Raw genomic sequence first — 16,155 nt, forward strand, 5'->3', positions numbered from 1 at the left:
CTGTGGTGTGTGTTGGGGTGGGTGGGGGGGAGTGTGGGGGGAGAGGGGGTGTGTGACAGTGTGTCTGCGTATGTGTGTGTGTGTGTGTGTGTTTGTGTTTGTGTGTGTGTGTGTGTAGTCTCTGCACATCATAAAACCCTCACAGCGTCGGTGTGAAGGCCGTAGTAATCACGTTTACATGTGCCCACTTGTGATTCCGTGTGGTGCGTCCGTATGGCGCGCGGTAGCCTCGTCGCGGGGGGTCAGTGGTCACCTCCCTGGCGTTAATTAAATGAACAGCCAGGTCGTCCAGGGGCCGCAGGTTCCTCCGGGGCGGCTGATTTTTAATTGACAGTTATGCAAATATACGTCGCGGTCATGATAATATTGTAATTAATCAGTGTATGTGCCAGTGCTTTAGTTAGCCTGGCATTTCCACATGCAGGAGGATTGTGTGTGTGTGTGGGTGGGTGTGTGCGTGTGCGTGCGTGTGTGTGTGTGCTTACTTGCATGTATGAACATTGTAAAATGTCCCTGCCACTACTCATCCACAATGTATGAGCTTCGGGGGGGAGGGGGGTGGGGTCACACACCCCCCCCCCCTTCCACACACACACACACACACACTCACCAGATGAGGTAGTGGCGGTCCCGGCCATGTGGCTCCAGGGTGGGCGCCCCTGTCAGGTGATTGAGTTGCACGTGACAGAAGTCATGACTAATTCATGTGACACTGGGAGTCATAATACATCTACTGCACAGGACGAGGAAGCTCCAGGGCAATCACTAATGCAATGTGTGTGTGTGTGTGTGTGTGTGTGTGTGGTGTGTGTGTATTTGGGGGTGGAGGGGTTGTCTGTATGAGTTATCAGGGAATTGATTCTGTATGGCAATGACAAATGTATGTTTGTGTGCATGTGCCTTTGCTGTACGGGACGTGTCGCTTAAATTCGTGATGGATGTGGCACACACACACACACATACACACACACGTTATATCTGGGGCTCAGCTTTGAGACAAATTGGACTGATATATAATGTAATGTATGTGTGCCCGATGTTATACATGTCATAGAAGCAGCATTTCTTTTTTCTAAACATGATTTGAAGCCCCAGTGCCCTGTGTAAGGAATGGGACAGTGAAACATTGTTTCTTCTCTTGGCTCTTATACTCCAGTCCTTGGATTTGAAAGTTAAGATTCTCAGCTTTTATCTGATGGTATTTGTGCATATGTTGGTTTCACCGTTTTGGAAATGACAACCGTGTTTATACATAGCCCCCCTCCCCTATTTCTTGGCACCAAAAGTATTGGGGACATATTAATATTATGTCCAAAGTAAGCAATTATGTTTTGTGATTTGGTCACATATCCTTTGCGATAACAGCCTGAAGTCTGTGACCCATTGACCCCACCAGATGCTGGGTATCTTCTCTGGTGATGCTCTGCCAGGCCTGTACTGCAGCTATCTTCAGTTGTTGTTTATTTTGAGGTCTTTTTGCCTAAAATGTTATCTTCAGGAAATGAAATGCATGTTCAATTGGATTTAAAAAAAAGTTTAGTCTGAAAATCTCCCTAGTTGCTATGGCAGTGTGTTCGGGGTCATTGTCTTACCGGATGGTGAAGTGCCATCCAATGATTTTGGAGGCCTTTGCTTGTACTTGAGCAGACGTGTTGTTCTGTACACGTGCGTGCGTACGTGCATGGGACAGTGCGTGCGTCCACGTGTGTGTGTGTGTGTGTATGTGTGTGTGCGTACTGTACTGCATGTGTGTGTGTACTGTGTACCTCCAGTTTCAACAGTACATTCTGCATAACTAATTTGGAGATTAGCCAGTGGCGTTGATCCTGTAATTGGACGTGGCCTTCGTCAAGAGAGGTTAAACACTCCTGATCAGGCCTAGATTAGCTTTTCATCTCACCAAACAGCTGCCATTGTTCTCCCTTCACACACACACTCACACACACACACACACACACACACACACACTCATCAGTTTACAATCACATGCGAACAATTGCCATGCTGACACTGTCTGAGTTTAGTGTGTGTGTGTGTGTTTGCGTGCGTGCGCGCACATGCTGGTACACTCGTACACAAAGCCTGGCGGTTTCCCCCAAATTGAAATTTGATAAAGCCTCCTCCCCGCTCCTGTTGGTTTCTACTGGTAAGTGTTTTTGAAAGATTTAACACTCGATTACAGCAAAAACCTTTAAAGCAACTACCCTTATCAGTCCCTAATAGATCCACTTGAATGGGTACTCTGAGTGAAGTAGATGTATCTGATCCCAGGAAAAAAAGGCTAATCCCACTGTTTCAGAGTGTGTTTGTGTTTCAAAGGAGCGCTTTAAGCCCTGCCGATTATTTTAGTTGTTAGTCACACAGCATCTAGCGTGTGTGTGTGTGTGTGTGTGTGTGTGTGTGTGCACGTGTGTGTGTGCACGTGTGTGTATGTGCATATGTGTGTATGTGATAATTCTTCGGTCGTTAGTCACAGCCTCATTTGGCCTGGCTTTTCAGGATTAGCACAGAGATCAAACTTCACTCAACCCCTGTTTGATCTGAGCTGGCATGCTGATTAGCATTGCCAAACCCAGGCCGTTCTGCCAATTCAAAACAGGCATGTTTGAGGACTTCTTTTCGGTCGTGAGTCCCAGTTATCTGTCTAGTTGGCGGCGTGTGTGTGTGTGTGCGTGCGTGTGTGTGTGTGCGTGTTGACTGTGAGTGTGTAATGTTGCGTGTGTTGACCATGAGTGTGTAATGTTGCGTGTTTGTGTGTGTGTGTGTGTGTGTGTGTGTGTGTGTGTGTGTGTGTGTGTGTTGTGTGTTCCAGTTATCTGTTTGGTTGGCCTGGGCCTGGTGGTGTTCTTCTTCAGCTTCCTGCTGTCCATCTTCAGGTCCAAGTACCACGGCTACCCCTACAGGTAAGAGGAACATGTCTACCACTATTCTATCGTTGTCTTCTTCACTTCATCGATACCTTCACAACCCAACAGGTAATAGGGGACCATGAGATCTTGTGTTTATAACCATGAGATCTTGTGTTTATCACCCCTACAGGTAAGAGGAACAACTTCCAGAGGACGGGCGAGAGCTCGAGATAATCGATACACATGAAACGCAAAATTGCCCCCGGGAATAGCTTCGCCCAGAGATGCCCCCCCAAAAAAAACTATATAACATTCGACTCGTTTAAGGACGAGTGATTTCATCATAGATATCTTTACAACGCGTTCATGGGTTGCATTAGATCATGTGTTTACTACGAAAGGGCTAAACCTTGTGATGACCCTAGCCTGTAATGGAAATCTCATTCCAATCCCTCCCCCAAGCCAGTTAACTCTATTGGAGCAGTGGTTTGTGTGTTTGCCTTGGGGCACGGAGACCCTATTTGACTGTAATGTGTATGAGAGATGTCTCTGTGTAAGGTGCTGGTCGATGACTACTCTTTGCTGCTTATAGATCAGAAAGACCCCTACAGTATAAGTATGTCAGGGGAGGCCGGTAGAGGTAGAAATCAGAGGACAGGCTCATTGTAGTGCATGGAATGGAATGAGGAATGGTGTCAAACACGTGTTTGATAGCATTCCTCATTCCTTTCCATGCATTACAATGAGTCCGTCCCGCGATTTCTGCCTCCACCGGCCTCCCCTGGTTTATGTGTTACCTCAGAGGGCAACCACCGAAAAGCCGAGGATGCTTAAAACCCTCTCCTTGAGCACCGTGCTATCTATTTTTCTATTTGTTCACAAGGGCTCATACTTAAATTCCAGTCCAAAGTCGACATTACCCGGTGAAGAGCATTTCTTAACAAGCGAGTGAACTCGATTAACAGCCAAAAGTCGACATGGCCTCGTTGAGAGCACTCCTGAACTTCCTTTGATCAGGTGTCAGAGCTTCTCTCCCCCTCCACACACACACACACACACACACACACACACACACACACACACACGGAACATCAAGCAAAAACAAACACCAACACTGGGATCTCTCTCACAAAGAAACACCTTTCTGTTGGAGAGGCTGTTTTCAGCTCCGCCGGAATCAAAAACCACAGTTATCTTCCCAATAAAGACTTGACCTTAACACCCTTAATCAGCAAGTCCTTTTTAGCAGTAGGGGCCGCGACATCTTTTGAACGCACGCCGTCTCGGTTCAGAGAGCCACCGTCTCTTCTCTCACTGTGGTAAATACATCAGTTTGCAATGTCACACTTGAACAAGCCCAAGACTCTATAATCACCCGCACTCGTCCTTTCTCTCTCCCTCCCTCTCTCTCTCTCCCTCCCTCTCTCTCTCTCCCTTTTTAGCTTCCTTATTAAGTAAGGCTGAGGCACCGGCTTCTCTTCCTGTCAAGAAGGAGAGAAAAGTGAAGAGAAAGTCCTGGTGCGGAGGACTGCAGAAGCGGAGTGCATGGTGGTTTTTTTGTTTGTTGTTCAACTGCTGTATCATCTCCACGATGAAAAGATAATAAATTATTATGCGAGACACTAACCAAGTGCCTTTAGTGTCTGCTGTGCCATGCATGATGTTGGGCTGGTTCACAACGAGATCTCTTGAGATTAAGAGCACTAGTGGTCTCGTCTGATTGTGTTTTCACTGTGTCCGACCACACCAGGTTGAGATGGGTTTGAGAATGAGAACCAGGAGGAGACAGGAAAGGAGGGACGACATGTGAAGAGAAGGGGAAATAGAGAGAGAGATAGAAGGATTCGGATGGGGACAGGCTTCGACTTTGACGTCATAGTTTTGCTGTGTGTGTGTGTGTGTGTGTGTGTGTGTGTGTGTGTGTTTCTCCATTTTGTCCTTTACAACTTCAGTGATGCTGTATATACAGAGAATACAAATTAAAATACAGCAACCGAACAAATCACTGCAAAAACAGAGCCATTGTTAAGTGTCTTATCAATCAAGACAAACTGGAAAGTCCACTGCAGTAGCCCTTTTTTCCCGCGAAAAAACCTTTCGCGCATCTCTCGAAATCCAAACCACGATCTCTAGGATCTCTTCCTGTTTACAAGTCATTATTCTCGTTCCGCCAATGTGGCCGCCGACTCCTTCTCTCTTGTTTCGTGTTGGTGTAGCATTGCATCAGACCTCCAGGATGATATGAAGTACAGGGAGAGAACATCTAATCAAAGCTCCCACATCACATTAGAGGAACTCAGACCATCTGCTCCCTTCCCCTTTATCTGTCGGTGGACATTGTGAATTGCCATCCAATATGATGTTGTTGTTGTTGTTGTTGTTTTTGTTTACGTCCGGGGATGAAGAAGCGAGGCAATTTACAGTGCCCAGGCTATTAGGCTCGGCCTGTTCCCTTCCCAATCTTCTCCTCCCTCAAGTTTCTCTTCTCTTTTATCTGTCTTTCTCTTTCTGTCCATCTTAATCTCTGTCTCTCTGGTTCTCTTGTTTATATCTCCCTGTCTCTTTCTTTGTGTTCTCTCGCTCTTTATCTGACCTGTCTCTCTCTGCCTTCCTCGCTCTCCCTGTCGGATGTCCTCTCTGTCAGTATAATGAAGGAGCAAAACCGATGCAAATCGCGGAAGACTGATCTGTTAAATTAACTGTCAGTCATCTGACCTTATCGCCATAACTCCCTCTTTACTGGCCGTGGCTAAACCGCTCAAAGGTAATTCTACAATTTGAAAAGCCACGAGCCATCGAAGGATCATTGTAGCTATACTGACGACTGTACAGGAACATTACGTCACGTAATTCCCTCTTAGAAGCTCAACGTCTTCAGTTTGGGGTTTCTTTGTCGGTACAGTAGTTAGATATTATTTTTTATTTGTTTACTTTTGTGAGCTGTAATGAAATAAAGGTCAGCGCTGTTCTGTCATGTACATACTAACTGTATTCCCTGAAGTTACTTAGAACAGAGAGATAAAGACAAGGGTAGTGAATGGAGACATTGTCAACATTTAATCTGGAACACTTTTTTCAGGATAAGTCTCAAATCTAAACACAAACCTCACCATTATTCTTAAAATGCTTCAAAAATGACGGTTAGACAAAAATAAAAATAAATGTTAATGTAATGGCATAGCAACTGCCTGATGCACTTCAAAGCAAACAAGTTTCACTTCCTGTCAGAGACCCAGACCTTTAATCTCTTAAGTAATGAGAGTCTGGTCACTCTCATTTCTATGGACCCGTTAACAGTCACAAGTGAAGTGGCGTCTTATTTTGGTCCTCCATTTTATCCTCAGGGGAACGACAAGTAAAAAAGGAGGGGGGAAAACGAGAAAACAAGGCAATTATATAACTCACAAACACAATTTGCATTTCCTTCTCATGTTCTCTAAATATAACTTTCAAAAGTAACGTTTAATTGCATGGTGCTTTTTTTTTTTCTCTTTCTTTTATTTATTTTATTCTGTATTCAGCTTGAGGTTTTTTGAAGTCACTCAAGCATTTTTTTATTTATATATATATTTTTCTTTTTTACCCGAGACTAATTATACACGTTGGTCTGAGGAGCAGAAAAGCTTGTCTGCTTCACTGACTCCCATTTAAATACATGTACCTGGGGCCTAAGCTCAGAAACAGACCTCTTACTCCTGCACTCTGCGCTTTGAAAAACATGTCATGTTATAATGAATGTTGGAACAAAATGTATTACAATTCCAGATGTTCAAAGTGTTTACTCTACAGCTCAGATATTTACTGTTGATTTTTAAATAGAAAATAATTTTGTGAGATCAAAATTACATTCCACAATCAGATTCAAATGAAGACATTACAGAACCAACTTTTTATGTACTGTGTGTACAGAAAACTCTATGTCCTGTTTCATGTACTGTCCATACCACACTACAGTATACACACTCAGAGCTGAACATACTCATTTAATAGGAACTGATACATGTCCGTCATGCATGTCTCTAATGATATCACAGCTATACCCCATGCACCTGTGATATGATATGAATGAAGTTACTCTCTGTGACAACTAATACGTTGTTTCATCTGCACCTGTTTTTGCAGTAGATCACACTTCTCTCTCCCAGACAAGCAGCGTCTCTAAGGGCAAAGCGAAGAAAACAATCAGGACTCGTCAAATCCCCATCAGTTTTCAATTAACAGTTTCATTGGCACTAATTAATTAATTAATTGAAGTGCTCGGTCGGAACCAAACAGCGCCGGCAGCGGATCCCCAGGGGAGCGGAATGGCGAGACACCACTCAAACACACTTTCCCTCAGAGCTTCAAAGGAGAGCCAAAATAAGATAACACATCACAGCAACAGCTACTGTGATCACAACTTGAATACCACAGGCAATGTATCGCCATCAAATAGCCCTTTTATTTAAAGAAGGAAAAAATAACATCCCCTTTAAGATATCGTCCACTATTACGGCAAATGTTAAAGAGCACTGTATTTTTAGAGAGATGTAATCACTACAAAACACTACAACAAATCCTTCAAAGTGAAGTGAATTTAATTTAATTTAAGGAAAGGGCCTACAAGGGGTTTGTTATCCAATGTTTTTTTGCACATATTTCCTCCTCTCTTCGGGGAAACGTGGCCAGCCGCCTTCTAAGACCTGTATCCTTGGAGAAGCCTCCTTAATGGGACACTTAACCGATTTTGTTACCACATAATCCTTACGAACGTGTTGGCATGTGAAAAAAACGATTTTGAGGATTGACATACATATTGAGAGTAATCACATGGTTTTGAAAACTGCATGTAACTGTAGTGGGAGGAGTGACCTTACCGTTCCCGAATTAGCTACTGCCTGGTTTGTTTACATCCATAAGCTCCACGCTAGCGCGTACATCTGTCATGTGTGCTTACTAACGTGCATCTTAGCTTAGACGCACGAAACGTCCTCAGACTACATCTAGACAGTGTCATATTTTGTCCGAATAGCAGACGTCTCAATTTATGTCAAAGTAGAAGATGACTAACATGGCAGTAAGGCAGTATTAGGCATTCACTTCCAGTGGTGAAGGTTATGGTTTGGGGTGTAAGTTAAGTTGTGTAAGTTATCAAGGGAAGATAATTATTGAAAATGAACTCTTCTAATGTGATGAGGGGAGCTGCTATGAGCATAAAAAAGCACGAAAGCACTATGGGCGTTGTAGGATTTCGGACATATGACTTCCTGGTCGAATTAAAGGGTAGTTGTTTCTATTTCCTGGCTATTTAGACAACAAAACCACTTATAACTTGATGTTGAGTCATGTTGACCAGCTGTGAAATGTTCCTTTAAGAACACCCGAGGCCTAGACAACAGCTGTGTTGCCGCGGAGATTCGGTAGACATGTACTTACAGTGGGATGTATAAAATAAAAATAGCAGCGGAGTCGACCTTGGTGGGGCCGTCGCCTAATGGCTGAACCGCTAACGACACATGCTTCAAACCGCCGCTTCAGACAGAAGCACCGGCCAGTGGTTGCCGCGGTGACGGGAGGCTCTGGAGAAAATCAAGGCCTCATTTCCATCCTACCCTCCTTGTCGTTGTCATCCGATGACAAGCCAAACTGAGTTGAGAGAATCTAAACTATTCTTCTAAGTCCTTTGTGGCTAACACACAGCCCCCCCCCCCACACACACACACACACACACACACACACACACACACTCACACAGAACAAGAGAATGAAGCAGTGGGAACCATCCATTTTTAGTCACTTTTTGAAAACAACAGTCGCAGTGTGACAGGGGCTGAAACCCAGCGGGGGGTAAATGTATACACAAAGATGTATATATATATATACGCACACACACTGTCTCCTGGGGCCGATGTCATTAAAATAAATTGCTGTGTTCTGGCGCGGCGGTGTGTGCTGAGGCTGAGGAAGAGACAGGGGGGTGTTTAAGACACGGGGACCCTTAAAAGCCTTTGTTTCCCCCCAAGGAGAACAACACAACTTTGAGGGAAAAACACAGGTTGTTACACTGTAATTAACGTCCTGCTGTTCTCTGTTCTACTAGCCGCCATCGCTAACCACCACCTCTGACTGTGGACTGGGCCCCTGTGGTCATGTGACTGATGTAGACCACCCTGGGAATCTGTGGGTTGAGCTCAGCAAGGGGTGTCGCCATTTTGTGTCAGCGACATTGGTTTCCCTTTGGAGCGAATTGTCGAAGCAGCGGTATAGGGAGCCACTCATGTGCCCATTAAAGACACACACACACACACACACCATTTCCTCATAAAGAAAGCCACACCAAATCACAATCAACTCACAATATCAGATTCTCAAATCCGACCTTTCACCGCTGCGATTGGTTAGCATCTCTGCAAGCTTTCAATGAGAGTCATTGGTCCCATTTATTGTGATTACAGAGTGGTTTTTGTTTCCTAACCAACCCCCTTAGAACCCCACACACACACACACACACACACACACACACACACACACACACTGCAAGGTCATTAGACAGTGAATATCTCATCGCCAGACATGGACGGTCTGCATATTGTTTTCATTAGTTGAAATATCACACCAGTGACAAGAATAGCAATGTCATAGAGAGGCAAATGCGAAGTGAAAACCATCAGCGGGAGAGGACCCACAGAGAAGCAGAGAAATGGAAGTGAACTTGGTGAAATGTGTTTTGTTCACTAATTGAAGCAACCAGTAGGAGAACATCATTACGATTCTGATGTATGGCTCAGGTAACATCCTATTAGAATCCTTTTCCAATAATATATATATATATATATTTATTTGTCTTAAGATCCACAATATGCAGAGCCATGGCCAAACAACTCAATTCATGCATTGTTGAGCAATTTTATAATTAGCTGGAGATAGTAATGGGCTCTTCTTAATGTGTTTACCAAACCTGTTGTGAACTTTGAGGGAATGAGAGAATGATTTCCTGTCCGTCTATCGAGCTGCACTTTTTAACTACCTGAAGAAGCATTGGGAGGGAACAGGAGTTGTTTTGGACTCATCAAAATGTCAGTCGATCACATTTATTTGTGTAGCACTTTCTTTATAAAGACAGTTTGTCACAAAGTGCTTTCCAACAAAAACAATATAAACTAAATGTCGCGTCTGGTCGAGTTCTGTCTGAGGGAGAAGCTCCTGCTGCTGCTGGTGGCGGTGGTGGTGGGAATAGGTGATTTAACCAACTGGTGGTAAAGTCTGAAGTTGGAACTTAAGACATTACAGTCCGGTTCCATAACCTCCTCCACAACAAGTTCCAACGTGTACCCCGTTTGTAAGCTAAAACAAGCCTCAGACTAGTTGGTGTTGACGGCACTTCTGGTACCAAAAGGCAAACAGAAGCGATACTCAAGAATACATCTCTCTTGCCCATCTGTGTCGAATGCATTATAAATGCATTTATAGTCTTTATGTATTTTTAAAAGGCTTCGAAAACGATCCACAAGCTAGCCTTATAACTAGGCCCGGAGGAGAGTTCCCTGGCTGGGTCACGTGGTCAAGTGAAACTCACTACAGTGTTTGTTTTTTTCTTTTTGCTTCAGTTCCTCATTAATTGTACACAGTTTGTCCACAGTGTGTAATGTGTATCACAGACTATAGCAGAGTCCTTTGCCCTAAGGATACCCTCTGTAATAAGTCTCATTCATCCTCTTCTTCTATCATAGATAGCCAGTGTGGAGAATTCTGTCCTGTGATGGATGTGTGGTGCTTATGTTCACTGCATGAATCAAGACATGTTGTGCCATAAAAGCGCAGCCGCTAAAAGCATGTTGCATTCCCCGCGATTAATCACCTATCACAGCCAGCCTGCTCACCGCAAGCGCTTCTCAGGCCGCCGATCCTCTCCCCAGCATCTCTGATTGGTCGGGTTGTAGGGGTGTCGAGTCGTTCGATATTTCACACACAGAGAGAGACAGCCTGGTGATATTCGAAGGAGTTTGTCAATTTTGACCCGAGGGCACCCCCCCGTCCCGTCCCCCCAAAATCTCATTTTGAGGAACAATAATGCCCTCATAAAAACGCGGCGTATGGCAATTCGTCTTTGAATAAAACACTCTAAGGCTCATTAAGGCGCCGTTGTCTTATTAAGAGAAGTGTGCTTTTTACCGCCTCATCGGTTTCAATACTTTTTTTTAATTATTATTATTATTATTTATTTTTTTAAACAACAGGCCGTTGTTAACATAAGACGGGGTTGTGAGTCTCATTCCGTTTTCAGGGAATCACCGGCATAACTCCAGCTATGGAACGTGGCTCATACCTAGGCTTCCCCCCCCCTCCCCCTGACAATTTATACCAACAATAAAACCGAGCCTAGCACGGCTCACAACATTTAAAAAGCCGCCTGCGTCATTATCGGCTAGCTATTCAATTCTTGGGCCGCATTAAAAAAAGATGAAGACCGCTCAGGAGAGTCATGATAAAAAAAGGGCATTGGATATTGCCCTCGCTGCAAGTTTGTTATTGCTATTCTTAAAGTGAAACCGGTTGCCACAGAGTGGGTGCATTTTGGGGGTCAGGTTTGAGGGAGCATATTAGTGCGATATTAGCTCGGGACAGTTGGACATTAGGGTGTAGTGTGTTGGTGTAGGATGTTTCTCTCTCTCTCTCTCTCTCTCTCTCTCTCTCTCTCTCTCTCTCTCACACACACACACACACACACGCACACACAGTCTGGGACAGTTGGAAAGTTTGACATTAGGGTGTAGTGTGTTGGTGTAGGATATTTCTGTTTCTCTCTCTCACACACACACACACACACTGGGATGTGTGGGCTGTATTTAAAGATGGACCCATAAAATGTTGAAACAGTGATAATGGAAACTGCCTGAGGGTGGCATTTTGAAAAACAAGCGTTATTAAAGAAACAGTTTTATCAATGTTGTTTACGGCTTCCACTGCCCCAGCACATAACAAGGGTGGTGAGAGGAGTCCATAGCCAACCAGTTAATGTGTTTGTTTTTATTATTCGTTCTTTGTTTATTTTTTTAGGTGGGTGGATATTACGGGGCGGGGAGGGGAGGGAGGGATGGGGGAGAGAGAGGATTCAACCCCAATAATTACTGTCTACCCTTTTTTCCTTCCACTTTCCTCAGTTGAGTTGTCAAACAACACAAAACCCCGGCTGTGTTTGTGTTGCTAATGATGACAAGTGAATGTGTTTTCCTGTTTGGTCGTTGTTTTTCTGTTCTTGTCAGACAGACAGACAGACAGACAGACAGACCTCCTCCTGGCTTGGCCAGTTGATCATAAACAGTTGCGATTTGACTGACGCTGCGCGGGGAGTCTGGGAAACACGGTCCCCCTCCGGACTACTCCCTGTCAGTCCGTCTCGTCACGGTAACGAGGGATGTCATGTTTTGACGTGTGTTTCCTGTGAAAGGGTCGCACCTTATCGATACGCCGCGGTTCCGCAGCCGCCTGACAGCGGCGATAGATGGGCGGTGACACGGGACACGCCACACTGAAGGGTGTCGCGAAGGAACTCGCTGACACGTCTTGACTTGCGTCACCGTGAGCTCCGTAAACCACCGACACCACCGAGCAAGACCACATGCCACATGTTTTTTCGCCTTAAAAAGAATAATAAAATAAACTACGTGTTTTCATGAGCAAGAAAAAATTGATTTCAAACGGATTTGTCTTCCCCTTGACACGCCGCCCCCTTTACGAAAGGCCCTAGCAGGTCCTTTGAGTCAGATTGTAGGGAAGTAAAACATAATTAAAGCAGATCTGCAGATATCTGCCTTAATTTGGTGGACACAGGACTGAATTATGGGGTTATTAAGTCAATTACTTTCAAACTGAGGCATAACACTTGAAGTTATCTCATCTTAATTGTATGAATATTCAATTGAAGACGTACTTTCTGCCTCTGGAGGAGTACGGTGCTGTTGCCCCTCCAGTGGCGGAATTCAAGAATAATCTCTCTGTCACTTGGCAATGCAATCACATTGGGTTGAAATAGACAGTGTTGTGTTATTGTGTGTGTGTGTGTGTGTGTGTGTGTGTGTGTGTGTGTGTGTGTGTGTGTGTGTGTGTTTGTAAGCCCCTGTCTTTGTATGAGGTGAGTGGCCTTACGTGAGACTATGCATCACTGTCGGCAGTAAACAGCAGAGTGTTGCGGAGGTGAATGCCCAGAGGAGCAGCCTAACGCTGGAAATGTATTTCTGATCCAGAGGGCTTTGTGCAAGGAAACAAAGGGAAATGGCAATGACCCCTGAAAGTAATAGCGCACAGACAGACAGACACACACACACACACACACACACACACAGACACACACACACACACACACACACACACACACACACACACACACACAGTGCACATGGTACAGAAAATGCGCTCCCTCAAGTCATACATGTATTGCAAGCCCAGATATCTTTACCAGTAAGCACACTTACATCACCATCAGTCATCCAACCAGGCCCTGTCGAGCAGGTCCACTCACACAGCAGACGTCGCCCCAAACTGCACAGGGATACGGTGGCTTAGGGACGGTGAGGATGGTGAGTTATGAAATGGGAGGAAAAAAACTGGCCTTTCCCAAAGGATGAGCTTAGACACAATGAGATAATCTGTCATATCTGCAGCAGTGTGTGTCTGTGTGTGTGAATGAGTGTGTATGCAGTATCTGTGCGTATGCGAGTGTGTGTGTGTGTGTGTGTGTGTGTGTGTGTGGTGTATATGTCCACAGTATGTGTTTGCTCTAATACAAAAACACACACATGCATGCATGCATGCACACACACACACACACACACACACACACACAAACACACACAGCCTTACCACACACTACTAAGCTTCTATACAGTGAATAGCCAATTACAATAAACCTGGAGCCCAAAAATAAACCTTTAATTAATGCTTTATTGGGTCGTTAAGCCGCACTTAAGCCATGATTTATAAAGTGTTTACCAAGGGCTATGGAGTGCTGGCTAATATTAATAAGACCATAAAGAGATGGACATTGGGATTTGCATGATATATTCATGTATCGGGGCTCTTTATCAACCATTCAGGGGACTTAAATGGTAATCCTGATCTTTCTGTAATCTGCTAATTACCATAATCACACAATGCTTCATGGGATGTCAGGCTGCGGGAATTGATTTGACCGTAATTGCCTCTTGTCTGAAGATGGAGTCATTTGTGTTTCATTATCTCTTTTGTCTCCAGAGAAGATTGCAGGTATGGCGTTCCATCGACGTTGGGTTAAAGGGGGGGGGGGCATGGAGGACACGTCTCTCCACACGTCCACTCCAGAACAGTTCATGAATGAGGCTGTAAATGTATCTGTGTCTCACTGACATGGTGTGAAGCACGTTAATGTATAGTAGTAGAAAGGAGGGGTTTCAAGTGGTAAAGGTGTCCTCTGAGGGTTGTATCTATTAGGCAACAACATCATTTTACTTGACTACCAATGCGTGTGTGTGTGTGACCGGCTGGATTCAAACCTGGGTCTCCCAAACAACAGGGGACTGCGTTAGCCTGTCATGCTAACGCCTGGGTTTTACCACAGGGAGCTAACTCCAAACCACCTCTTAAATGCGCACGTTTAAATCCTACAAACGTAGGTCAGGTGGGCAGAGAGAACAGGTTAGGACTGGAAAAAGGGAGGAAGACAGAGAGGGATGCTGACAAAGAACAAAAAGTTTGTGAGAGGGAAAGAAAAGCATCACTGTCTCTCGCAGACATGAGTCCCAGCGTATGCGCTGATTTAATGCAGCCTTACTGGGCACTTTTTTTCTGTCGTTCCTCAGAAATGTGCTGTCACCACCGAAAATGGGCTCTTTGAGTGACTTAGAGGTCCCTTACCCCTAAATCTGGTTTTCTTTCTCCCCATTTCCTACCTTGTTGTCTATCTCTGGTGTTCCTGCTCTCCCACAGAGGAGAGGAGTGACGGTTGGGGGTGGGGGGGGGGGTTTCGCTGTTCTGGCAGTTTCCCTGCTTTGAAGAAGGGGGGGGGGGGTTTGCAATGTTACTCACCAGTAATGAGAAGCCCCTCTGATGTCCTATAGGAACATTAACACCACAAAGACGGGCTAGCATACAGGAGCACCATCTTTTTTTTAAGTCCAGCACCATCTCAATCAGCTCACGTGACAGGCAGGCATAGGTACTGTCACATCTCCACAGGCATCAGTGAACTCCTACTCCTAGGGCAAATGTCCCAGACCTAGAAGAAGCCTACTAGACCTCGACCACAAACCATCGTCAATGGAAAAATCGCCATTGAAAAATGTGCTGAAGTCAAGGACTTGGGTCTACTCCTATAGGGCCAGCTTGACAGAAGCCAAGTACATTCTGTGGATCAGTGAACCAGACTTAGCATAGATCTGTATCTGCATAAATGGCTCGATAAAGCTGCATGGCATAACTGAATGTGTATTAACTGCACATTTATCAATGTAGGTAATTTGTGTCACCTTATTCCTACCTAATGGTGGTACCTAATGGATGGTACATAAAGCCCCTCGAAATGAGGCAGTCTGTTATTCAAATCTCAGGTAAATGCAGGGAAAGGTTGTTGTGGCTAATTTCAGGCGCCAGTGTTTGGATCTCATTTGTTCATTAGATAGATAGCCGGGGCTGTAGGGAGATGGTGTTTGTGGAGCCGCGGGGGGAGAGGTGGGGAGCTTAAAGCAGATCTATGAGCGGGAGTATTTCTGAGACCGTGTGGAGACTCTCAAACCCTTACAAACATTTCATGGAGCGAAACGGAAGAAATCTCGAAAATGATGTTGTTGTTTTTTTCACTGAACAGGTTCAACGAGGGTAATGAAATGTAAACAAATGCTGTTTTGGCGGTTTTCCTTAATTAAGTTTGAAATTGTTCAATTGTTTTATTTGATAGAATTGCCGAAGTTAGGGAAACTCTCCAGGATAGTCGAAATGAGCCCAAAAAGGTAATGGCCTAGGTGATTTATAGCAGGTTCTCGGTGCTTCACAGAAGCGGCCATTTTTCTCCCTCACCCAGAAGGCATCGGTACACATAGGCAGCCTCGTAAATGGTTCATTAAAACACCCTGCCATTGCTTTTGTGAGCTCTACAGAGTGATTTAGTTACTGTATGGCAGCTTGTCTTCCTCTCTTTAGAGGGGAGGACAATGGGACGAGTATTTACCTCATTTTAGGCCTACCCATTCACCCTGAGTTACAGGTATTGTCTGCCCCATGAATACTATGAGTTATAGCCCCAACACTTGCATAAGCAAGTTTCTAACGAATCGTCAAACCATATATTACTCGAACC

At 44.7% G+C, this 16,155-nt stretch overlaps 1 protein-coding gene across 1 annotated transcript in view; it reads left to right on the forward strand.

Annotated features, from left to right (window-relative positions):
* tusc3 (tumor suppressor candidate 3) overlaps window positions 1-4,434 on the forward strand; it is a 52,205-nt gene extending 47,771 nt beyond the window's left edge. The window contains exons 9-10 of the mRNA XM_083692738.1: window positions 2,813-2,903; window positions 4,292-4,434. Of these exons, the coding sequence (XP_083548864.1) occupies window positions 2,813-2,903; window positions 4,292-4,307 (107 nt within the window). The 3' untranslated portion in view covers window positions 4,308-4,434. The remainder of the gene's footprint in view (window positions 1-2,812; window positions 2,904-4,291) is intronic.
* The last annotated feature ends 11,721 nt before the right edge of the window (window positions 4,435-16,155 follow it).

The sequence above is a fragment of the Argentina silus genome, assembly GCF_951799395.1.
Source record: "Argentina silus genome assembly, chromosome: 21".
Classification (NCBI taxonomy): domain Eukaryota; kingdom Metazoa; phylum Chordata; class Actinopteri; order Argentiniformes; family Argentinidae; genus Argentina; species Argentina silus.